This window comes from Chiloscyllium punctatum, chromosome 5 (genome assembly GCF_047496795.1).
Source record: "Chiloscyllium punctatum isolate Juve2018m chromosome 5, sChiPun1.3, whole genome shotgun sequence".
Taxonomy (NCBI): domain Eukaryota; kingdom Metazoa; phylum Chordata; class Chondrichthyes; order Orectolobiformes; family Hemiscylliidae; genus Chiloscyllium; species Chiloscyllium punctatum.
This window is the reverse complement of record NC_092743.1, coordinates 133,868,321-133,888,414: the sequence shown is the minus strand read 5'-3', so window position 1 is coordinate 133,888,414 and position 20,094 is coordinate 133,868,321. Positions and strand designations below refer to the sequence as shown.

Sequence of the window (20,094 nt, the reverse complement as noted above, 5' to 3'; positions counted from 1 at the left end):
AGCTTTGTCAATAAAATTTAAATTTCAGTTCCAGCTTCACATGAAGACAAGAAAAGAATAATCAAACTTTTCACCTGCTCAGCAAAGGAATTAGCATCTGTAAAATTCTACGACTAAAACATTTTTATATTTATTTCAAAAATGTGGCATTAACATATTAATGTATGCTGTTTTCTCTCAATTCCTCTTCTGCAGATACTGATGGGCACACTGGTCAGGCCCATGGAACATAACAAAAAGTGACAAATTGGATCCAAAATTAGCTCAGTGGTAGGCAGCAAAGGATAGTGGTTGATGGGTGTTCTTGTGAATAGAAAGTTTTTTCCATTGTGTCCTGCAGGCTCAGTATTGGGACCCTTGATTTTCATGATATCAATTAATTAGAGTTACATGTAACTTGGGAGTTGGATTAAGAGGCTTGCAGTTGATAGCATCTAAAGGTTTGTTTCCCACTATCAACTTTAGACCAACTTTAAATCATCTGGTAAATGCAACAGAGCCTAAAATTCTCACCACAGTGAAAAATACTTGAATTTGGATTTGAAATTTGGATTTCAAAATTTGGATTTGGATTTGAAAAGCTAAAGGGCTATTGTACAACAACCAGAAAGTGGGATGAGGTGGGTAATACATTTCTTGGCCTGAACAGCCACAATAAGTTATGACCTCTTTACATGCTGCAATTTTTCAATATTTCAGTGTTCTATTTTTGTAATTAGGTATTTTTTCATAAGTGAATCTGAACAGCTAGTATAAGTGAGCAACTTTGCCATATAGTATGATCTTCTTATGACCCAATTTCCATTAACATCTTCCATATTGGTGAGGCCTCTTCTGGAATACTGTGTCCAGTTCTGGTCGTCCTGTTATGGGAAGGATATTTCCAAGCTGGAGAGGGTTCAGAAGAGATTTACTAGAATGTTGCCGGGTATGGAAGGTTTGAGTTTTAAAGCAAGGCTGGGTAAGCTGGGACTTTTTTCACTCAAGTGTAGGAAGTTGAGAGGCCATTTGATAAAAGTCTATAAAATAATGAGAGGTTTAGATAGAGTTAATGGTAATTGTCTTTTCCCTAGGATGGGCATTTCAAGACTAGGGGACACATTTTAAGGAGAGAGGAGAGAGATAGATTTTAAAAAGATAAAAGAGGTTTTTTTTGCAAAAAGGCTGGTTTGCATGTGGAATGAACTTCCTGAAGAAGTGGTGGATGCAGGTATAATTATAATGTTCAAAAGACATTTGGGTAGATACATGAATAGGAAACGTTTGGAGGGATAAGGGCCAGGGGTGGGCAGGTGGGACTGGTTTAGCTTGTGATGATATTCGGTATGAAGTGGTTGGACGAAAGGTTTGTTTCCATGCTGTACGACTCTATGACTCTATAAGAAAATAACAATGAGATTTTGCTGGCAATGGTGGAGTTCTAACTTCCATGTTACTTTCTCAGTCCGTGAGCCATTAACTCTGCAGCCTTAGTACCGATAGTGGTGATCACTGCTGAGGCAGCAAGGAAAACACAAATATATCTCAATTTTGACAGCCCTTCACAAGGAAGGCAGTGTTTTGTTTTCACAGGGGCTTAAGTAAGCAGGGCCCATGGAAAACCCATCCACAGGCATCATTAGAACTGACATTTGCACTGACAGCTGCTTCCTGAGGCCATGGAACCTCAAACACCATCACAAAGCAAACAACCTCCTCATATGGCAGCCTGGGAAAATGTACCTAAATTAAACTTTTAATTATTTAGACTGGTCATCTACCTTAAGTTGGTGGGCAGCCAAGCAACTGTCATTTCTGCTTTTGGGAAACTTTTCTAGAAGCTATCCTAATATGGGTCCAAGGCATTTTATCAGCATTATGTCTCTTGCCAGTCACTCCAAGGCTGGTACAATCCCTTGAATTTGATAAACCAATAGTTACTCTTTTCCAATTTCATAGTTGCTTAAGTACAGTTTTACTCATTAAGGTTATGACAAAGGTGTGCTAATTAAATGACTGTCACCCAAAATAACAAGTGCACTCTTGACACGCTTGACATCACTGGAATCTTTACTATTTTGGTCAAATGAATGGATGTCATGTAACTTCACACAAAACCCCATTGCTCATTCAGTTCTTAGTTGTAATGGGTGTGAAGCATTCACACATCTCTGACGTAAAATATCTGGACTAGTGATGTAACATATTGTAATTCAGGAATGTAAGATAAAAATATCTTGGGTGTATAAATGTATATTGTATTCCAATCAACAACAATGGCAGTAGTATACTTAACATCTGCATCCCAAGCATCATAAAGTACTGAAGGAAAGTAATATTTTTTGATTTGTCTGCCATCTATTTTTCTCCTTTTCTCAAGACATTGGCCTGTAATTCAAATGACCTATTGACAGTCTACTGAAATGCCTATTTTGGTGTGGGAATTAAGTTGTAATATGTTGACACAGTGCCCAACCTTTACTTAGCGAAATATTCTCACAAATACATTCTCCAGCCAGTATCACTGGATTGTCAATACATGTTGAAATCTTTTTTCACCCCACCCTCTGCCCCACCAAGTCAGTCATACTAAATTCGGCAGTATTGTTTCACAGGTATTCTGATTGAGATTAACTACCTCTGCACAGACTAAAGTTTTACATTATTTTCTATTTTTTTGACTCAGATAGAGAAGACTTTGCAACAATTAAGAAGTGAAAAAAGATAAATCATATTAAACTCGTGCGAGCATGATTAAACACTTAGGGTTTTGCAAACAGTCTGTGAAAATTATATAGAGACCCTAGAGAAAATGCAAAATTTATTTAATAGACTGCTACAAAAGTGAGAGATTATAAGCAATTGGGAGACAATGAAGACTGCAGATGTTAGCGATCAGAGTCAAAAAGTGTGGCACTGAAGAGTTTATGCTCAAAACATCAACACTCCTGCTCCTCAGATGCTGCCTGACCAGCTATGCTTTTCTAGCAGCACACATTTTTGATTGAGAGATTATAAGCACCAAGATAGATTGAATAGGTTGAACTCTTTCCCTGGAAAAGATTGAGGAATGATCAGACACAGGTCGTTAAGGTTATGGAAGAGTTTGACAGGATAAAGTAGAGATGATATTTCTTCAAGGTATAAGATTGTCACTAATAAATCCAATAAGATTTTGGAGGAACATCTTTACCCAGTATGTGAATTGAACGTAGAACACAATAACACAGCGAGTTGAAGCAAATGTCATAAATGTATTGAAAAGCAAACTAGATAAGTAAGCATGAGCAAGGAATAGAACAATATCTTAATTGGGTTAATAAAGAGGGATGCACGACAGCTCAGAAGCATTCAAGGTGAAGCTAGATAAGCAGTTGTGGCAAGATGTTCCTATGAGCAAAAAAACTGGGATGAAACTGCTTGAATGAATGGTCTGTTTATTTTGTAACAACCTACCAAAAGAATATTATTATTCCAAGCAAGATATTTTTAAAAATACCTCATAGCACTAAAGAATGCACAGAAGGGTTGCATCATGCAATGGTATGGTAGAAGAAAGTTGGTACAGCAGGAGAAAAATATCCAGTTATGATTAGGAAAATGGAATAAATTAACATCCAAACCTGTATAAACTCAAAATATTACACTTGTAAGAACAATACCAAGATCAGTTCCATTTACAACTTAATGATTCAAATATCGTGCATGGAACAACAATTCAAGATTAATTAACTTCAACAGAAATCAGAATTTTCTGGTCATTTTGAATGATCTGATTTCTTTCCATGGTTTAATTGCCAATTTACACAGCAGTCTTCATTGAAAATACACTTCAAGCCTCAGAACAATAAGCAGACAGTTTATTTCAAGTAGTCCTTTTACATCTACCAGGAAAGAGCCAACAAACATAAACATCTTTGTGTTTTCATGCCATATTGTGTGTTAAAATACTACCATCAACAACATATTATTTAAATTGTTTTGAAATAATTCAGACATAAAATATGTTTTGTGCTTTAACTTTAATGGGTAAGACTTTTAACTATGATGAGCTCTTCAATGTTGTGGTCACTGACATTAAAATTCTTTCTTATTATTTGATGTTTTACCCTTTTTAAAATTTTCTTCCCCGAGACTACTCTATCGATTGTAACTGTATTAGAACAAGCTACCATATCTGCAACTTGTAAATATGTAGTGTCTTGAAATTTTAAAAAACTCGAGGACCCTAAATTGTTGCCAATACATGGGGCTAGTTTCTAACAATGGAGATAGGTAGCGCAAGTCAGGAAGTCTGCTGACGTGACAATCCAGCCTCAGTTTAAAGGGACCAAGACGCTTGGTGCATGTTCTGTGTGGCAGAAATGCAATAAAGTCAGACACACTGGCTCTGGTTGCAGCAGCTATGGGGTGGATGTGCACCATAGCAATTTGAAGACCCATCTCAGTCCTCTGGGGCCTCAGTGTACCACCTTTCATACCCACACTCAAGGAATAGCCATGTTAACTCATACACCCATAGCAACTTATACTGTAATCACTATTGGCAGCCCTTAGGAGCCATGTAGGGGTGAAAACAAAAACATTTCTATCAATCCAATCCAAGACTCTCACATATACACTTAACAGAGGGGAAAAAGCTCCCATACATAAAAACCATTCAGAGCTTTAAATCCCCTCTCCACCCCCAATGTAGTGTTCCATTATGAAGATAGGTTCCCATTCATGATCCACATCAAAAAATCCTCTCACACCTCTGAAATATCAATCAAAATGTGAACTGACCCAACCCCATCTCAGCTAAGTGTTTTTTGACATTTTAAACTTATGGAAGCATCAATGATAATCTCATCTGCAATTGTAGCACTTGACAACACAGACTGCACAATAATTCCTCATGCAAAGTTGTGGTTACATTCCCAAAAATCACAGCTTTAAGCAAAATAACTTTAAGTGAATCATAAGCTCCTAGTAGAAAACTATGTTAAAACTGGAGTTAGACTTCTGCAAACATTTTTTGCCCAGAAAAAAAGATGTACAGTTTGAAATACTCTCTTGTACACGTGTAGGCTTGTGCATTCTTAGCTGATGTAGCTCGCAAAATAAAATAAAGCACTTAATAGAAAGAAATACTGGACATCTGGTTTTTTGGACTTTTCTCAAGTGGAATAAGTTTTAAAATATAATTTGAAATGCAGTCTAAACTTAAATACAGTCATAGAATCGTAGAGATGTACAGCATGGAAACAGACCCTTCGGTCCAACCTGTCCATGCCGACCAGATATCCCAACCCAATCTAGTTCCACCTGCCAGCACCTGGCCCATACCCCGCCAAACCCTTCCTATTCATATACCCATCCAAATACCATTTAAATATTGCAATTGTACCAGCCTCCCCACTTCCTCTGGCAGCTCATTCCATACACGTACCACCTTCTGCGTGAAAACTTTGCCACGGAGGTCTCTTTTACATTCTTCCCCTTTCACCCTAAACCCATGCCCTCTAGTTCTGGACTCCCCCACCCCAGGGAAGAGATTTTGTCTATTTATCCTATCCATGCCCTTCATGATTTTATAAACCTCTATAACGACACCCCTCAGCCTCCGACGCTCCAGGGAAAACAGACCCAGCCTGTTCGGCCTCCCCCTAGAGCTCAAATCCTCCAGCCCTAGCAACAACTTTGTAAATCTTTTCTGAACCCTTTCAAGTTTCACAACATCTTTCCAATAGGAAGGAGACCAGAATTGCATGCGATATTCCATAAGTGGCCTAACCAATGTCCTGTATAGCTGCAACATGACCTCCCAACTCCTGTACTCAATACTCTGACCAATAAAGGAAAACAAGGGTGGCAAGGTGGCTCAGTGGTTAGCACTGATGCCTCACAGCACCAGGGTCCCAGGTTCGATTCCAGCCTCCGGTGACTGTGTGGAGTTTGCACATTCTCCCCGTGTCTGCGTGGGTTTCCTCCGGGTGCTCCAGTGTCCTCCCACAGCCCAAAGATATGCAGGTCAGGTGGATTGGCCACACTAAATTGCCCGTAGTGGTAGGTGCATTAGTCAGAGGGAAATAGGCCTGGGTAGGTTACTCTTCGGAGGGTCGGTGTGGACTTATTGGACCTAAGGGCCTGTTTCCACACTGTAGGGAAACTAATCTATTAATAAATGCCTTCTTCACTATCCTATCTACCTGTGACTCCACTTTCAAGAAGCTATGAACCTGCACTCCAAGGTGTCTTTGTTCAGCAACACTCCCTAGCACCTTATCATTAAGTGTATAAGTCCTGCTAAAATTTGCTTTCCCAAAATGCAGCACCTCGCATTTATCTGAATTAAACTCCATCTGCCACTTCTCAGCCCATTGGCCCATCTGATCAAGATCCTGTTGTAAGCTGAGGTAACTTTCTTCACTGTCCACTACACCTCCAATTTTGGTGTCATCTGCAAACTTAGTAACTATACCTCTTATGCTCACATCCAAATTATTTATATAAATGATGAAAAGTAGTGGACCCAGCACCGATCCTTGTGGCACTCCACTGGTCACAGGCCTCCAGTTTGGAAAACAACCCTCCAAAACCACCCTCTGTCTTCCAGTTTTGAGCCAGTTCTGCATCCAAATGGCAAGTTCTTCTTGTATTCCATAAGATCTAACCTTGCTAACCAGTCTCCCATAGGGAACCTTGTCGAACGCCTTACTGAAGTCCATATAGATCACGTCTACCACTCTGCCCTCATCAATCCTCTTTGTTACTTCTTCAAAAAACTCAATCAATTTTGTGAGACATGATTTCCCATGCACAAAGCCATGTTGACTATCCCTAATCAGTCCTTGTCTTTCCAAATACATGTACATCCTGTCCCTCAGGATTCCCTCCAACAACTTGCCCACTACCGACGTCAGGCTCACTGGTCTATAGTTCCCTGGTTTGTCCTTACCACCCTTCTTAAACAGTGGCACCATGTTAACCAACCTCCAGTCTTCTGGCACCTCACTGTGACTATCAATGATACAAATATCTCAGCAAGGGGCTCAGCAATCGTTTGAGGAGAAAGTGAGGACTGCAGATGTGTTGCTGGGCTGATGCCCGAAACATCGATTCTCCTGTTCCTTGGATGCTGCCTGACGTGCTGCGCTTTTCCAGCAACACATTTTCAGCTCAGCAATCGTTTCCCTAGCTTCCCACTGTGTTCTAAGGTACACCTGATCAGGTCCTGGAAATTTATCCACCTACATGTGTTTCAAGACATCCAGCACTTAAATGCCCAGATTCATAAATAAAATAAGGTTTAACATAAAAATATAAAAGAAATGCAATATCAATGAAAATGCTGGATATAATTTTTTTTAAATCTGCAAATGCACTGGAGCAGTTCATCAAGGATTTTTAGTTAGCAACTTCCAATGCCATAGCCACTAACATATCAAAACCATAAGGGCAGCAGATATACGGGAATGCTGCCTGCAAGTTCCTGTCCTAGCCACTCACCTTCCTGACTTGGAAATACATACTGTTTCTTCAGTGTTGTTGGTCAAAATCCTGGAACTCTATTTATAATGGCATTGTAGGTCTCTCTATAGCAAATGAAGTTCCTCAGTTCAAAAAGGTAACTCGCCAATGTCAGAGGAAGTGGTGGAGGCTAGTACAATTGCAACTTTAAAAGGCATCTGGATTGGTATATGAATAGGAAGGGTTTGGAGGGATATGGGCTGGATGCTGGCAGGTGGGTCTAGGTTGGGTTGGGATATCTGGTCGGCATGGACAAGTTGGACCGAAGGGTCGGTTTCCGTGCTGTACATCTCTATGACTCTATTGCAGTCTTAGTTTGACCGGACTCCATCTAGTGGAGAAGATCATCAATGTAAATATCAAATGAAGTAGAAAGACTAGTTGTACCACTCAATGTCTGCCACTAGATGGAACCCAAGACTTCAGTCCGAGTGCAGAATTGAAGCCAGCAGCCAGAAGGGAAGCAGCTGAAGTTCCTCATCATAGAGTTATACTGCACAGAAACAGATCCTTTGGTCTAACTCTAAGGGCAACTAGGCACGGGCAATAAAATGCTGGCCTGCCAGCAACACCCACATCCCACAAATGAAATAAAAACTCGTCCATGCCAACCAGATATCCAAAACTGATCTACTCTCATTTGCTCACTTTTCACCCATATCCCTAGAAATCCTTCCTTTTGGTGTACCTATCCAGATGCCTTTTAAATCTTGTAATTCTACCAGCCTCTAGCACCTCTTCTTGCCACTCATTTTATACATGCAGCACCCTCTGTGTGAAAAGGTTGCCCATCAAGTCCCTTTTAAATCTTTCTCCTCACACATTAAACCAACACCCTCTAGTTTTAGACCACCCTACCCTGGGAAAAGACCTATTCACCCTATCCATGCCCCTCAGCCTCCGATGCTCCAGGGTTAAAAGCCCCAGTCTATTCAACCTCTGCCTATAGCTCAAACTCTCCAATCCCGGCAACATCCCAGTAAATCTTGTAAGTCTTAGTCTTCAAAAAGTCCTTAAAGTCTGAGAATTAGAGGAGCAGGTGAGCAGGCAATTTTCAGGGAAGTGTAAAAGTAATAGCGTCATGACAACTGTGAATTTCAACTCCAATTAACTGTGATGGTCAGAATGTGAAAGGTTTAGAGGTTTAACTGAGATAGATTTAACTCTTAGATTCATGTTGGTGTGGAAAAGGACAAGGAAGGGCCTACAATCAAAGTTCTAACCTAGTAGAGGCAACAGAAATCTGGGATTTTAAAGATAAGATCACAGAGGGGAACAGGAGCTGAGAGCTGAAGAGGAGCTAAACAGCCACAATCTTGACATCTATCTTGCACTGTGTAAAAACTGCCTGGGTATGATTTGTCCACAAAAAGCAAGACAAATCCAAACCAACTAATTACTGCCCCATAATCTGCTGTCATTCATTAGCAAAGTGATGGAAAGGTTCATTGTCAGTGCAATCAAGTGGCACTTGTTTAGAAATAACCTGTTCACTGATGCTCAGTTTTAGTTCTTGAAATCATTACAGGCCTTAGTCCAACCATGACAGAAAAGCTAAACCCCAGAGGTGAGGAGAAACTGACTGCCCTTGACACCGAGTCAGCATTTGACGCAGTGTGATATCAAAGAACCTTAGCAAAACTGAATAAATGGGAATCTATGAGAAAACTCACCATTGATTAGAGTCATACCTAGTACGAAGGAAGATTGTTGCGGCTGGTGGAGGTCAATTATCTCCATTCCAGACCAATACCATAGGAGCTCCTCAGGATGGTGCCCTAGGACCAATCATCTTCAACTACTTTATCAACAACATTCCTTTTATTGTCAGATCAAAAGTGGCAATGCATAATATTCAGCACCATTCATAACTCCTTGGACAATGAAGCAGATCATGTTCACATACAGCAAGACCCAGACAATATCGAGATTTGGACTAATAAGTGGCAAGTAACATTCATGCCACACATTTCAAAGCAATGACCATCCCAAACAATGGAGAGTCTAACTATTTAATAAAATCGTTATATAAATATTGTGACCACAAGAGCAAGCCAGAGACTGGGACTCCTATGGAAAGTACCTCACCTCTTGACTCCCCAATGTGTGTCCACTGGCACAAGTCAGATGTGCGATGGAATACCCTGGAATTCTGACAAAGAATTTCAGCCCGAAAACTTGACTTTCCTGCTGTCTGACCTGCTCTGCTTTCCCAGGTCCACACCTATTGACTCTGACTTCCAGCATTTGCAGTCCTTACTATCTCCAAGTCAATGGGATACTCTCCACTTGTCTGGATGGGTGCAGCTCCAAAAGCACTTAAAAAGCTTTTAGGACAAAGCAGCCTGCTTGATTAACATACTGCCCACCACTTTCCTCATTCACTCCATTCGCCACCAATGTACAATGGCAGCAATGTTGCTCACCAAGGCTCCTCCCACAGACTCTTCCCCATATGCAACCTCTATCTTCTAGAAGGATAATGGCTACAGATACATGGGAAAACCACAACCTCCAAGCTCCCCTCCAAACCAGTCACTCCCCTGACTTAAAACAAATTACTGTTCCTTTAGCGCTGCTGAGTCAAAATCCTCAAAGTCTCTACCTAATAGCATACAGAATGCAGGAAAATTAAGGAGAGACAGTAAATGTCTACAACCAATAAATGAATAACAAAAAAAAGGGAAACAAGAGGAACTAAAGGCTAGAGAGAACAGGATATAAAGCACGCTTGGGGCAAGGTCTGGAACCAGATAGGAGCCAGGCTGGTAAACATGCTGAGAGCAGGGCAAGAGCCATGCCAAGAGACAGGGTGGGAGTGAAGTTAGGAGTGAGAGGAGCAACTCAAGTCCCTGGTGGTGGAAAGGGACATTGAAAGTAAGAATAGACTTTGGGAATGGGAGCCAGGCAGAAGGCAGACTTCAGGTTTAAGGATTGGTTTCTCTCAGAATCTAGAAAACCTCATCTGAAAATTACCTAGACCTTGGTGACAGGGCACAATTGCAAAATTTGCAGGTGATAAGAAACCTATAATGGAAGCATTATAAAACTATCTATGAGGAGAATAGTATAGAAATTCAAAAGGACATTGACAAGTTGTTGGAGTGGGCAGATAGAGGCCAGACGAAATTCAATGTGATTCACTTTGGAAAGAAAAACAAGGAGTTGACAATATGAAATAATGGGTTCAGTTTCTAAAGGGAAGCAGAAGCACAAGGACCTGGTTATGCATACGGTTGAGAGGGCAGTCAATAAATCATACAGTATCCCAGGATTTATTATTATGTCTTAGAGTACAAGGACAAGGAGATATTCTTGAGCTGGAGTGAATTAATTAGTGCAGCTTCAGCTGAAGCATTGCATTCAGTTCTGAGTGTCGCATTTAGAAAGGATATGAAGACATTGGAGAGAATGCAAAAAAGATTCATGAGAATGGTTCCAGAGATAAGGAAATTCAGTTAAGGAGATAGATTGGAGAAGTTAAGACTCTTTTCCTTGGAGAGGGGAGATCAGGCTCAAGAATTCAAAATTCAAAGAGGTCTGGACAGACTAGAGAGAATCAGAAACTATTACTACTCACAAAGGGATTGAGAACAAGAGGGTACAGGTTTAAAGTAGTTAGCAAAACAGCTAAAAATGCTTGAAAAGAAAACTTTCTTGCAGTAAGCTGTTAAGATCTGGGATGGAAGAAGGCTGAATAAGACCGTTATTTGCAAAGGAAAATGTACAGTTATGGGGAGAAAGCAGGAGAATGGCACTAAGTGAAATGCTCATTTGGAGAGCTGGAACAGACACAAAGGGCCTTATAATCTCTGTCTTGGTGTAATGATTCTGTGATTCGCTGGCTCAGGTTGGAATGGCTAGTCTGTCTGTTGAAGATGTCACTCATAGCATGTATGGTCAAAAATTGCAAATGCAATTATTCAAATTTGGTCAATGAACTTGATAGGTGGTGTTGTAATGGCTGAGCCCATCCTCTTCAACAAGGACTCGTCAGCTTTCAAAGGACACTGGAGTTCTCACTAAGAAAGAGATGGGAGCAGGCTACAATGACAATCAGCAATCATTATGCCTATATCCAACATCTTCCGGTATCAAACGTTCGTTGGTTCATCTTGAGTTCTTCAGCAAATGATTAAGTGATCATTAAAGATTTAAACACAACAATTACAGCAGACATTATAAGCATAGCTGTAGCTATCAAAAAATCCTGAACTCATTTGAAATGATGAGTTTACGTAATGATTATCTGTATTCAAAATAAAACACTGCACTAATGGATAAACAGTATCTTAATTGTGAGTATACTTATTACTGGAAGAGAGCATTGCAGGCCTGCGGGACTAGTAGCGGAGATTAAAGCAAAATATTTCACTTGCTGAAAATCTAAAATAGAAACTCAGTAGGTCTGCCAGCAAGTGTGGAGAGGAACAGAGTTAATGCTTTGAAACATTCATTCTCGACAGTGGCTGCCATGCCTGCTGAGTTTCTCCAACAATTTCTGTGTTATGGTAGTGGAGGTTATGTTTACAAAGCTTCACTTTTGGAGTATAAATTACAAATTTACACCTTTCTTTCATGTAGTCAGGAAGACAGATTTTATATTATTTACAATTACATTGCTTCTCAATTGCTTTTGATGGCCAAACTGTCTCAAAGACTTAGTCCAGGGTGTCCACGGACACCACAAAGATAAATATTTCAGTACAAAAAATATTACAACAAACAAAAATAAGAAGCTATATTTTGATTCCTATTTCTTCAGACCGCTGTGCTCTTAATTCTTGATACTAACTTACACACCAATGAGTAACAGGGCTACTGACGTGTAGTGCCTGAATTGGTCTGTATCAATGTTACAATGTTTATATAATGCTTCATAGAATGAAATTCAAAATGCATCCAGAATGTAATCCACCTGAACTTTTTCAGTCTTCAATGTACACAGCAAAATCTCGAGAATTCCTGGACTTTTGCAGTTTGTTAAAGTAGTAAGTAGCCAAATGTTTTGCATAACACCAAGAAAATTTACTTTGCTCAAAAAGATGTAGTAGCTTATCCAAGCATCTCAGAACTACAGAATCAAAGAATTGTTATTATTAAGAATGAGGTCATTTGATCCATTGTGTCTGCATCAGTTAGGAACAGCCTCTCATTCCACTATTCAATGAAATTGTGGCTGAAATGTGGTGTAACTCCATATGGTGTACCTGCTTTTGGCTCATATCTTTGCTAAACAAAAGTTCATCCATTTCAGATTTAAAATTAACAACTGATCTAGCATCCACTGTTATTTGTGGAAAAGAATTGCAACATCTACCTTTTTGTGTAGAAGTGCTTGCTAACATCTCCCCTGAACAGGCTAGCCCTAATTTTCAGACTATGCCCTCTGGTTCTAGAATCCCCAAACAGTAGAAATAGTTTATCTTTATCTACCCTATCTTTCCTCTTTATACCTTGAAGGCTTCAATCCTATCACCCCTCAACCTTCTATATTTTAAAGAAAAAGGCCTAATCTGTATAAACTCTCCTCATAACTTAACCCTAGAAGTACAGGAATCATTCCTGTAAATCTACTTTGTACTCCTTCCAATGCCAATTAATCTTCCTAAGGTGCATTTCCCAGATCTGCTTACAGAACTCCAGAACAACTGAGGCCCTAACACAGATCCTTGTGACTCACCACTGGTTAAATCCTGCCAATGTCAGTGATCAGAGGTTCTCTGAGCATTTGGACTTAGTGACAAACTTCTGCCTTTACCCATAACCTTGTGCATTGTTTCTATTTAATCCAGTGCCCTCTCAACTTTCTCAACTGAACCACATTGCTTGGCAAGGCATTACAAATCCAAACCACTCGCTTTGTAAAAATATATTTCCTCACCTCACACTTCTTTTGTAAAACACTTTAAAACTGTGGATCCAGTAATCCCAACTACTCTACCACAGATCCTTCTGTCAATTTTCCCCTCAGCCTTCTTCTCCCCAAGGTAAACAGTCCCAACTATCCTTGCAACTAACTTTTCTCATCCATGGAAACATTCTCACAAACCTGTTTTGCACTTTCTGTTACATTCCTAAAGTGTAGCACCCTGCTCTACATACAATACTCCATCTAATGAGCTTAGAACTTATTAACATATAATAAGATCTTGTACTACAACCTTTGGAAACAGATATTGGTCTTTGAAGGACAAAATGTACAAAAATGGTGTCAGTAGATGTGAGGTTAATTTATCAAATAATTCGCATCTGGCTAGTTAATATGTTTGATTTCTTATTACGTATCTCAAAATATAATCCACCTACCCAGGATGCTGCACAAGCTTAAATAGTTCATTCATCGTGGCAAAAAAGGTCCAATAATGCACGGGTGGGGGGAAAAGGGGGTCAGCTGGGCTATTATTTCATTCAACCTGATAGAATAGGGAGGTACTAAAGGTTACCTTAATGATTCACTTTATCTCGACTGATCCTGGAATGCATAGTAGAATTTACAGGTTGCAAGTGTCACGGGGAAACAACAGTGACATCGTGTGAATTTAATTATAAGGAAAGCTTTCATATAATGTTTGGAATTAACATAGATTGATGGCATTTGAATCAAGTTATTAATTACAACCTATGAGCCAAACCTGACGGCCAAAGGGAAATGACAACACAGTAATGACAGGTATAAAATTCTCAATTATGTGACAGTACATAAAAAATGTGAATACGATTATAGAACTGAGGAAATAAAAGCTAGGAAATATCATAATGGACACAGAAAGGTGAAAACTATATGACAAGAAGAGCCAATATATTTAAACAGTATATTTCACAATATATTTCAAATATTGTGAAAATGCTATGCTGTCAGCTACATTGGAGTTGTTTTGCAGCATTTATATGTAACTGTCAAGAACTCTTAAATCCTCTTTAAATAACAAGACAGAAATACAGGAACTAACTTGACATGGGTTTTCAGTCAATCTAGAAACTGCAACATTTCATAAAATACTTGTTCAAAAACATATTTTTGAAACTAAAAAAAACTTTAATCAGATGTTTCGAATTGCCTTGTGTTGTTACTTCTTTTTTCCCAAAAGAGTTTTTAAAAAAAAGTGAGACCCAAGTCATAAAAGTTGTAAATATTTAAAAAGATAAACTACTCTGGAGCACTACATTACACACTCAGATGCAAACCTGAAAGAAAAAATTGTTTTCCTTCTGAGGTTAAGCAGCGCAATTCAGGCAAAATATTTATTATTGATCTTGAAGGAAACTTATTGTAAAAATGTCTAAATCATGTATGAGTTTCATCATATTTATTCTTATGAGAGATTCATAAAAATCTGAATTAAAAACAAATAAGCATGTTAATTAACAATTAATTTACTAATGAATAATAAGCTTGCAAGACTAACCTTTGATTGTACATGCCCTTGAAGTTATAGTTGGCTCTGTAGTTGGGCACTGGCTTTGGCTCCAATGGTCTATAGATAGCAGGTTCTCCTCGCTTCATCGCAAGACCATTCAGCTCTACAGTTGGTGTTATACTACCTGAAACCCCAAAAAAACCTTGCAATAATCTCAAAAAACATGACTAAACAAGTGAACCTTTTTATTCAGTCTTGATAAAATCAACAATTTCTGTTGACATATATATATATATATATATCTATGTTTTTTTGTTTAATATTCACTCTGGGAAAAATACTAGTTATTTAATAATTCATCAGTATTACTGATAGATATAAAAAGGTTAGTCAAATTGATGTTCTTTTTCTCATACAGCTATATTTATCTTGATCAATCTTTGTTGTTTATGATGTTATGACATACTGATGGGGGAATAATATCATGTTGTTCATTTTATCTCTCCACCCTGGAGGCTCCCTGCCTCCATTCCTGACGAAGGGCTTTTGCCCGAAACGTCGATTTTCCTGCTCCTCGGATGCTGCCTGACCTGCTGTGCTTTTCCAGCACCACTCTAAGTTAGACTTTGGTTTCTAACATCTGCTGTACTCACTTTTGCCTCATGTTGTTCCTGTCTACAAACTTCACATGTAATGGTGCAAATGTTCAACATGTCGGGGATCAAAGTAAGGATTATTCCAATACTGGCTGGAGTGGTGTGGCCTTACTCTGTGCAATTCTAGTCAAAGAAGAACTTGCAGAGGCAGAGAAACATCCTTCCATCTGCAAATAGCCCCCATTTCTCAATAGTCAGATTAGCACCTCTGTAGTGTAGATGAGAATTGTGCATTGGGATCCTGCAGAATCACTGAAATAGCAGACTACAAGTGCACTGACAGGAAATTGGAGATTGCACTGGGCACTTCCTCTATCCATGGAACCCTCCAAAGTTATCTAAATCAGAAATTTGGAGGGCTCTGCTGCAGCTGAGTAAATAGTTACTTAGGTAGGCAATTAAAATGTAGACTAATGCCTGAGTAACTACTAAACAGAACCTCCAATTTACCACACCCTCAAAATCCTAACCGAACCCAGAACCTGATCCCAAGACACCATCATCTTTGCGTGGGACCCGACACTCACCTCTCTTCCTGCGACCTGAAAGCCCCCTGCCACAGGACTGGACAGCATTCCCTCTGCCTATAACCCACCACACTCTCTCCCCTGGAAAACAACTGGTCCCAACAACACAGCTCTCTCCCATGCTGATACCACCTGTCTCCTCGACTACCAGTCCCATCAACACCTCCCACCCCAACTTAATAACGAGCAAAGGTGCCCTTTGAACTTCTTGTTGGAGGGGACAGTAGAGGATTGGGAAAGATGCATTTAAAAGATATATTTCATAGTGAGAGTAAGGAATTAGAGATTACTTGTTCAACAGTAGTTCACTATTCAATTAGCAAAGCTTCAGAATAGACTACAAAATTATTCAAGCTTAAGACAGGCTCATATTATCCCACAAATTTCAACAGTCTATCAGTTATGCCTGTATGTATCAAGCTTGAATAATGAGACTATAGGGTACTACTGAAGATTAGCTACCATGTTTCCTACATTACTATAGCAACTACACTTCAAAAGTACTTTCATATGTCCTGTGGTCACGAAAGCAAGTTTTTAGTTTGCTGTATCTGCATTGTTAATTTGAATTGAAAGGCTTAAAAACAATAATGGAAATAGGACAACTGAGGGTCTTGCTGTTGCATTCTTCATTTATCTTGTATACAAATCTAAATGCTTTCTCAAGGAGCAACACAAGGCCTACTGCTGTAATACTGTCATAATTCAAACTTGCAAAATGATTTGCCATTACGCTTCATTGAAATCCAAGGCTAACCAGGATTAATTTAAAGGGAAATTTAGAAAAACATATGAGAGAGAAAGGGATGGAAGGTTGTGCTGATAGAGTGAGATAAAGAGGAGTGAAAGGAGGCTTATTTGGAGGACATGGAGTGAATGTTTCTATGCTACGCATTCTATATAATCCATGCAAAGGGAAAAAACAACAAAATGTAATTAAAATATTCACATTCTATAAATGCTATATGTAATGTATCTCAATTGTTACACCAGCACTTGGATAATATACGGGGGTCAGTTAGTTCAGTTAGCTGGATGGCTGGTTTGCAATGCAAAGTGACACCAACAGCGTGGGTTCAATTCCCACATCAGCTGAGGTTACTGTGAAGGTTCTGCCTTCTCAAACTCACCTGAGGCATGATGAGTTCCAGGTTAAACTCACAACCAGGCCTCTCTTTCTAATGGAAGAGCAGCCCTATGGCTGCCTCTAAGACTATGGCTATTTTAATTAATTTGATACAAATATGAAACTCAAATAATTAACGTAAAATGTTTCAGTACCTGGATTATTATTCATGATAGTTTTTGGTGGCCGTGGGCATGGTTTTGGGAGATTAGTTTCACTCAGTGCTTTGGCTGCAGCAGCATGTTGAGCCTTTTTAATACTACTCCCTTCTGCTTCCCAGCTTTGATCTCCTAAGGTCAACTGTACAGTGAAGATCTGTATGAAAAGAAAATCAAAACCAATTATACCAGTTGAATGACATTTATGATGTTCTATAAATATCTCAGAGTCTATCAAAACTTAAAACAGCAAGCTCCAGGGTATATACAAAATGCTTCCAAATTCTACATTTTTAACCAGCCATTCCAATGAAGCTAACTTATATCAATTTCACAGAATTAATAATATAAAGAAGTAGAAGTCAGTTTCCAATAAATTGTTAGAGAACTTAGTTCTTATGCTTGATTATTCTTTGCATAAATAATTGGACACGGCTAAGCAATTGGCAGTACAGCTCTAATAGTTGAGTGATGGAAAGGGGGGGATGCATTGATGTTGAAAGTAAAAAGAACAGATAGTTGGACTAGAGGAAATTTTATAGAAAGGGAGAATGAAGTCCATGATGGAATGCAAACATAAGGATGATAGTTCTAAACTTAAGACATTGCCAAAGCAGGTCAGTGAGAACAGGGGTGGCTCAAAAGTAGAAGTTGGAGCAAAGTAGATCACACACAGCAGAGCTCTGAATAAGCTTCAAACCGTAATGATGAGGGTGTGAGACTGGCTTGGGCAGCCTGGAATAGCTAAGTCTGAACATTACAGCTTCACAAATGTGGATTTCAACATTAAATGGGGGTAACATAGGTTCAGAGGGGCTATTTAGCTGAGAAATTAAGTTGGTAAATATCATACATTTTTACACACAATGTTCTTAAAAGACATACTAAATCTTGCCCCACAACTTTAATATCAGCGCTAATTTGGTGGCATTCTCAACATCGAGCCTTCTGAAGACTGTCACAACTTTTGTGACAAGGAGATCCATGACAGCCTTATTGTTGAAAGTAAAGTTGAGTCAAAGGGGGAAGGGGGAAGTCACTTGAGAATAAGCTACAGTAAATATTAACTGAAGCAGTGAGGATCCAGTGACTAACCTCAGCAAATGCAGCACACACCATTCAGGATCCAATCACAAAACAAAGTTTTACTCTAAATATAAACCACACCAGTAAGAATCTAAATGATTAAGAATTTTGCAGATAAAATGAGAGCTGATCACATTGCGGTTGTACAGGACATTAGTTAGGCCACTTTTGGAATACTGCCTGCAATTTTGGTCTCCTTGCTGTCAGAAGGATGTTGTGACACTTGAAAGGGTTCAGAAAAGATTTATAAGAATGTTGCCAGGGTTGGAGGATTTGAGCTATAGGGAGAGGCTGAACAGACTGGGACTGTTTTCCCTGGAGTGTTGGAGCCTGAGGGGTGACCTTATAGAGGTTTACAAAATTATGAGGGGCATAGATAGGATAAATAAACAAAGTCTTTTCACTGGGGTCAGGGAGTCCAGAACTAGAGGGCATAGGTTTAGGGTGAGAGGGGAAAGATATAAAAGGGTCCTAAATGTCAACTTTTTCACACAGAGGGTGGTACGTGTATGGAATGGGCTGCCAGAGGAAGTGGTGGAGGCTGGTACAATTGCAGCATTGAAAAGGTATCTGAATGGGTATAAGAATAGGAAGGTTTTAGAGGGATATGGGCCAAGTGCTGGCAAATGGGACTAGATTAGGTTAGGATATCTGGTCAGCATGGACGAATTGGACCAAAAGGTATGTTTCAGTGCTGTATATCTCTATGACTCTAAATGATAGTGACATGGAAATCAAGGAGATAGAAATGAATTAATCAAGTGGGCAGAAAAATGACAAGCTGGAGAAGATTGAGGTAATGTATTTAGGGAAGACAAACAAGACAAGGAATACACAATGAACTGGAGGACTCCAAGAAATATGAAAGAATAGGCTGAATGTTCACAGATTCTGGAGGATTACTGGCCAAGTAGAAAATGCATGCAGGAAATTTTCCTTTATTGCCTGCAACGTAGAATATAAAATCAAATAACTTAACTTTGAACTGCTTAAAACTTTAACCAGGGTGCAGCTAGAGTATTGGAGACAGTGAGGACTGCAGATGCTGGAAATCAAGAGTCAATAAGTGTGGTACTGAGAAAGCACAGTAGGTTAGGCAGCATCCGTGGAGCAGGAGATTCAACATTTCGGGCATAAGCCCTTCATCAGGAAGGAGGGGGAGGGGGAAGGGGGCTGAGAGATAAATAGGAGGGGGGGTCTGGGGCTAGGGGGAAGTTAGTTGGGAAGGCACTAAGTAGATGCAAGAGGGGTGATGGTGATACATAGGGTGGAACAGATAGATGGGAAGGATGGACAGATAGAGGGCAGTGCCGAGTTGGAGGGTTGGATTTGGGAATGAGGTGGGGGGAGAGGAGATGAGGAAACTGGTGAAGTTGTTGTTGATGACATGTGTTTGGCGGTCCCAAGGCAGAAGATGAGGCATTCTTCCTCCAGGAGCAGGTGGCTAGGATTTGGCGGTGGAGGAGACCAGGACTTGCATATCCTTAGTGAAGTGGAAGGGGGAGTTGAAACAATCAGCCACAGGGTGGTGGGGTTGTTTGGTGCATGTGTCCCAAAGATGTTCTCTGAAATGTTCTGAGAGGTGTCTTGTCTCCCGAATGTAGAGGAGACCACATCAAAAGTAACGGACACAGTAGATGGATGTGCAGGAAACTCTCTGCTGGATGTGGAAAGATCCTTTGGACCTTG

At 39.7% G+C, this 20,094-nt stretch overlaps 1 protein-coding gene across 3 annotated transcripts in view; it reads right to left on the bottom strand.

Moving 5' to 3' along the window:
* Positions 1 to 20,094, bottom strand: part of stau2 (staufen double-stranded RNA binding protein 2) — a 364,821-nt gene that overhangs the window by 291,478 nt on the left and 53,249 nt on the right. For all 3 annotated transcript variants that reach the window (XR_011960736.1, XM_072571389.1, XM_072571390.1), the window contains exons 4-5: positions 17,317 to 17,476; positions 14,901 to 15,036 (exon numbers count right to left, since the gene is read on the bottom strand). Coding sequence is in view for 2 of the 3 variants with exons in the window: in XM_072571389.1 (XP_072427490.1) it covers positions 14,901 to 15,036; positions 17,317 to 17,476 (296 nt within the window). In the remaining variant the exon portion in view is untranslated. The remainder of the gene's footprint in view (positions 1 to 14,900; positions 15,037 to 17,316; positions 17,477 to 20,094) is intronic.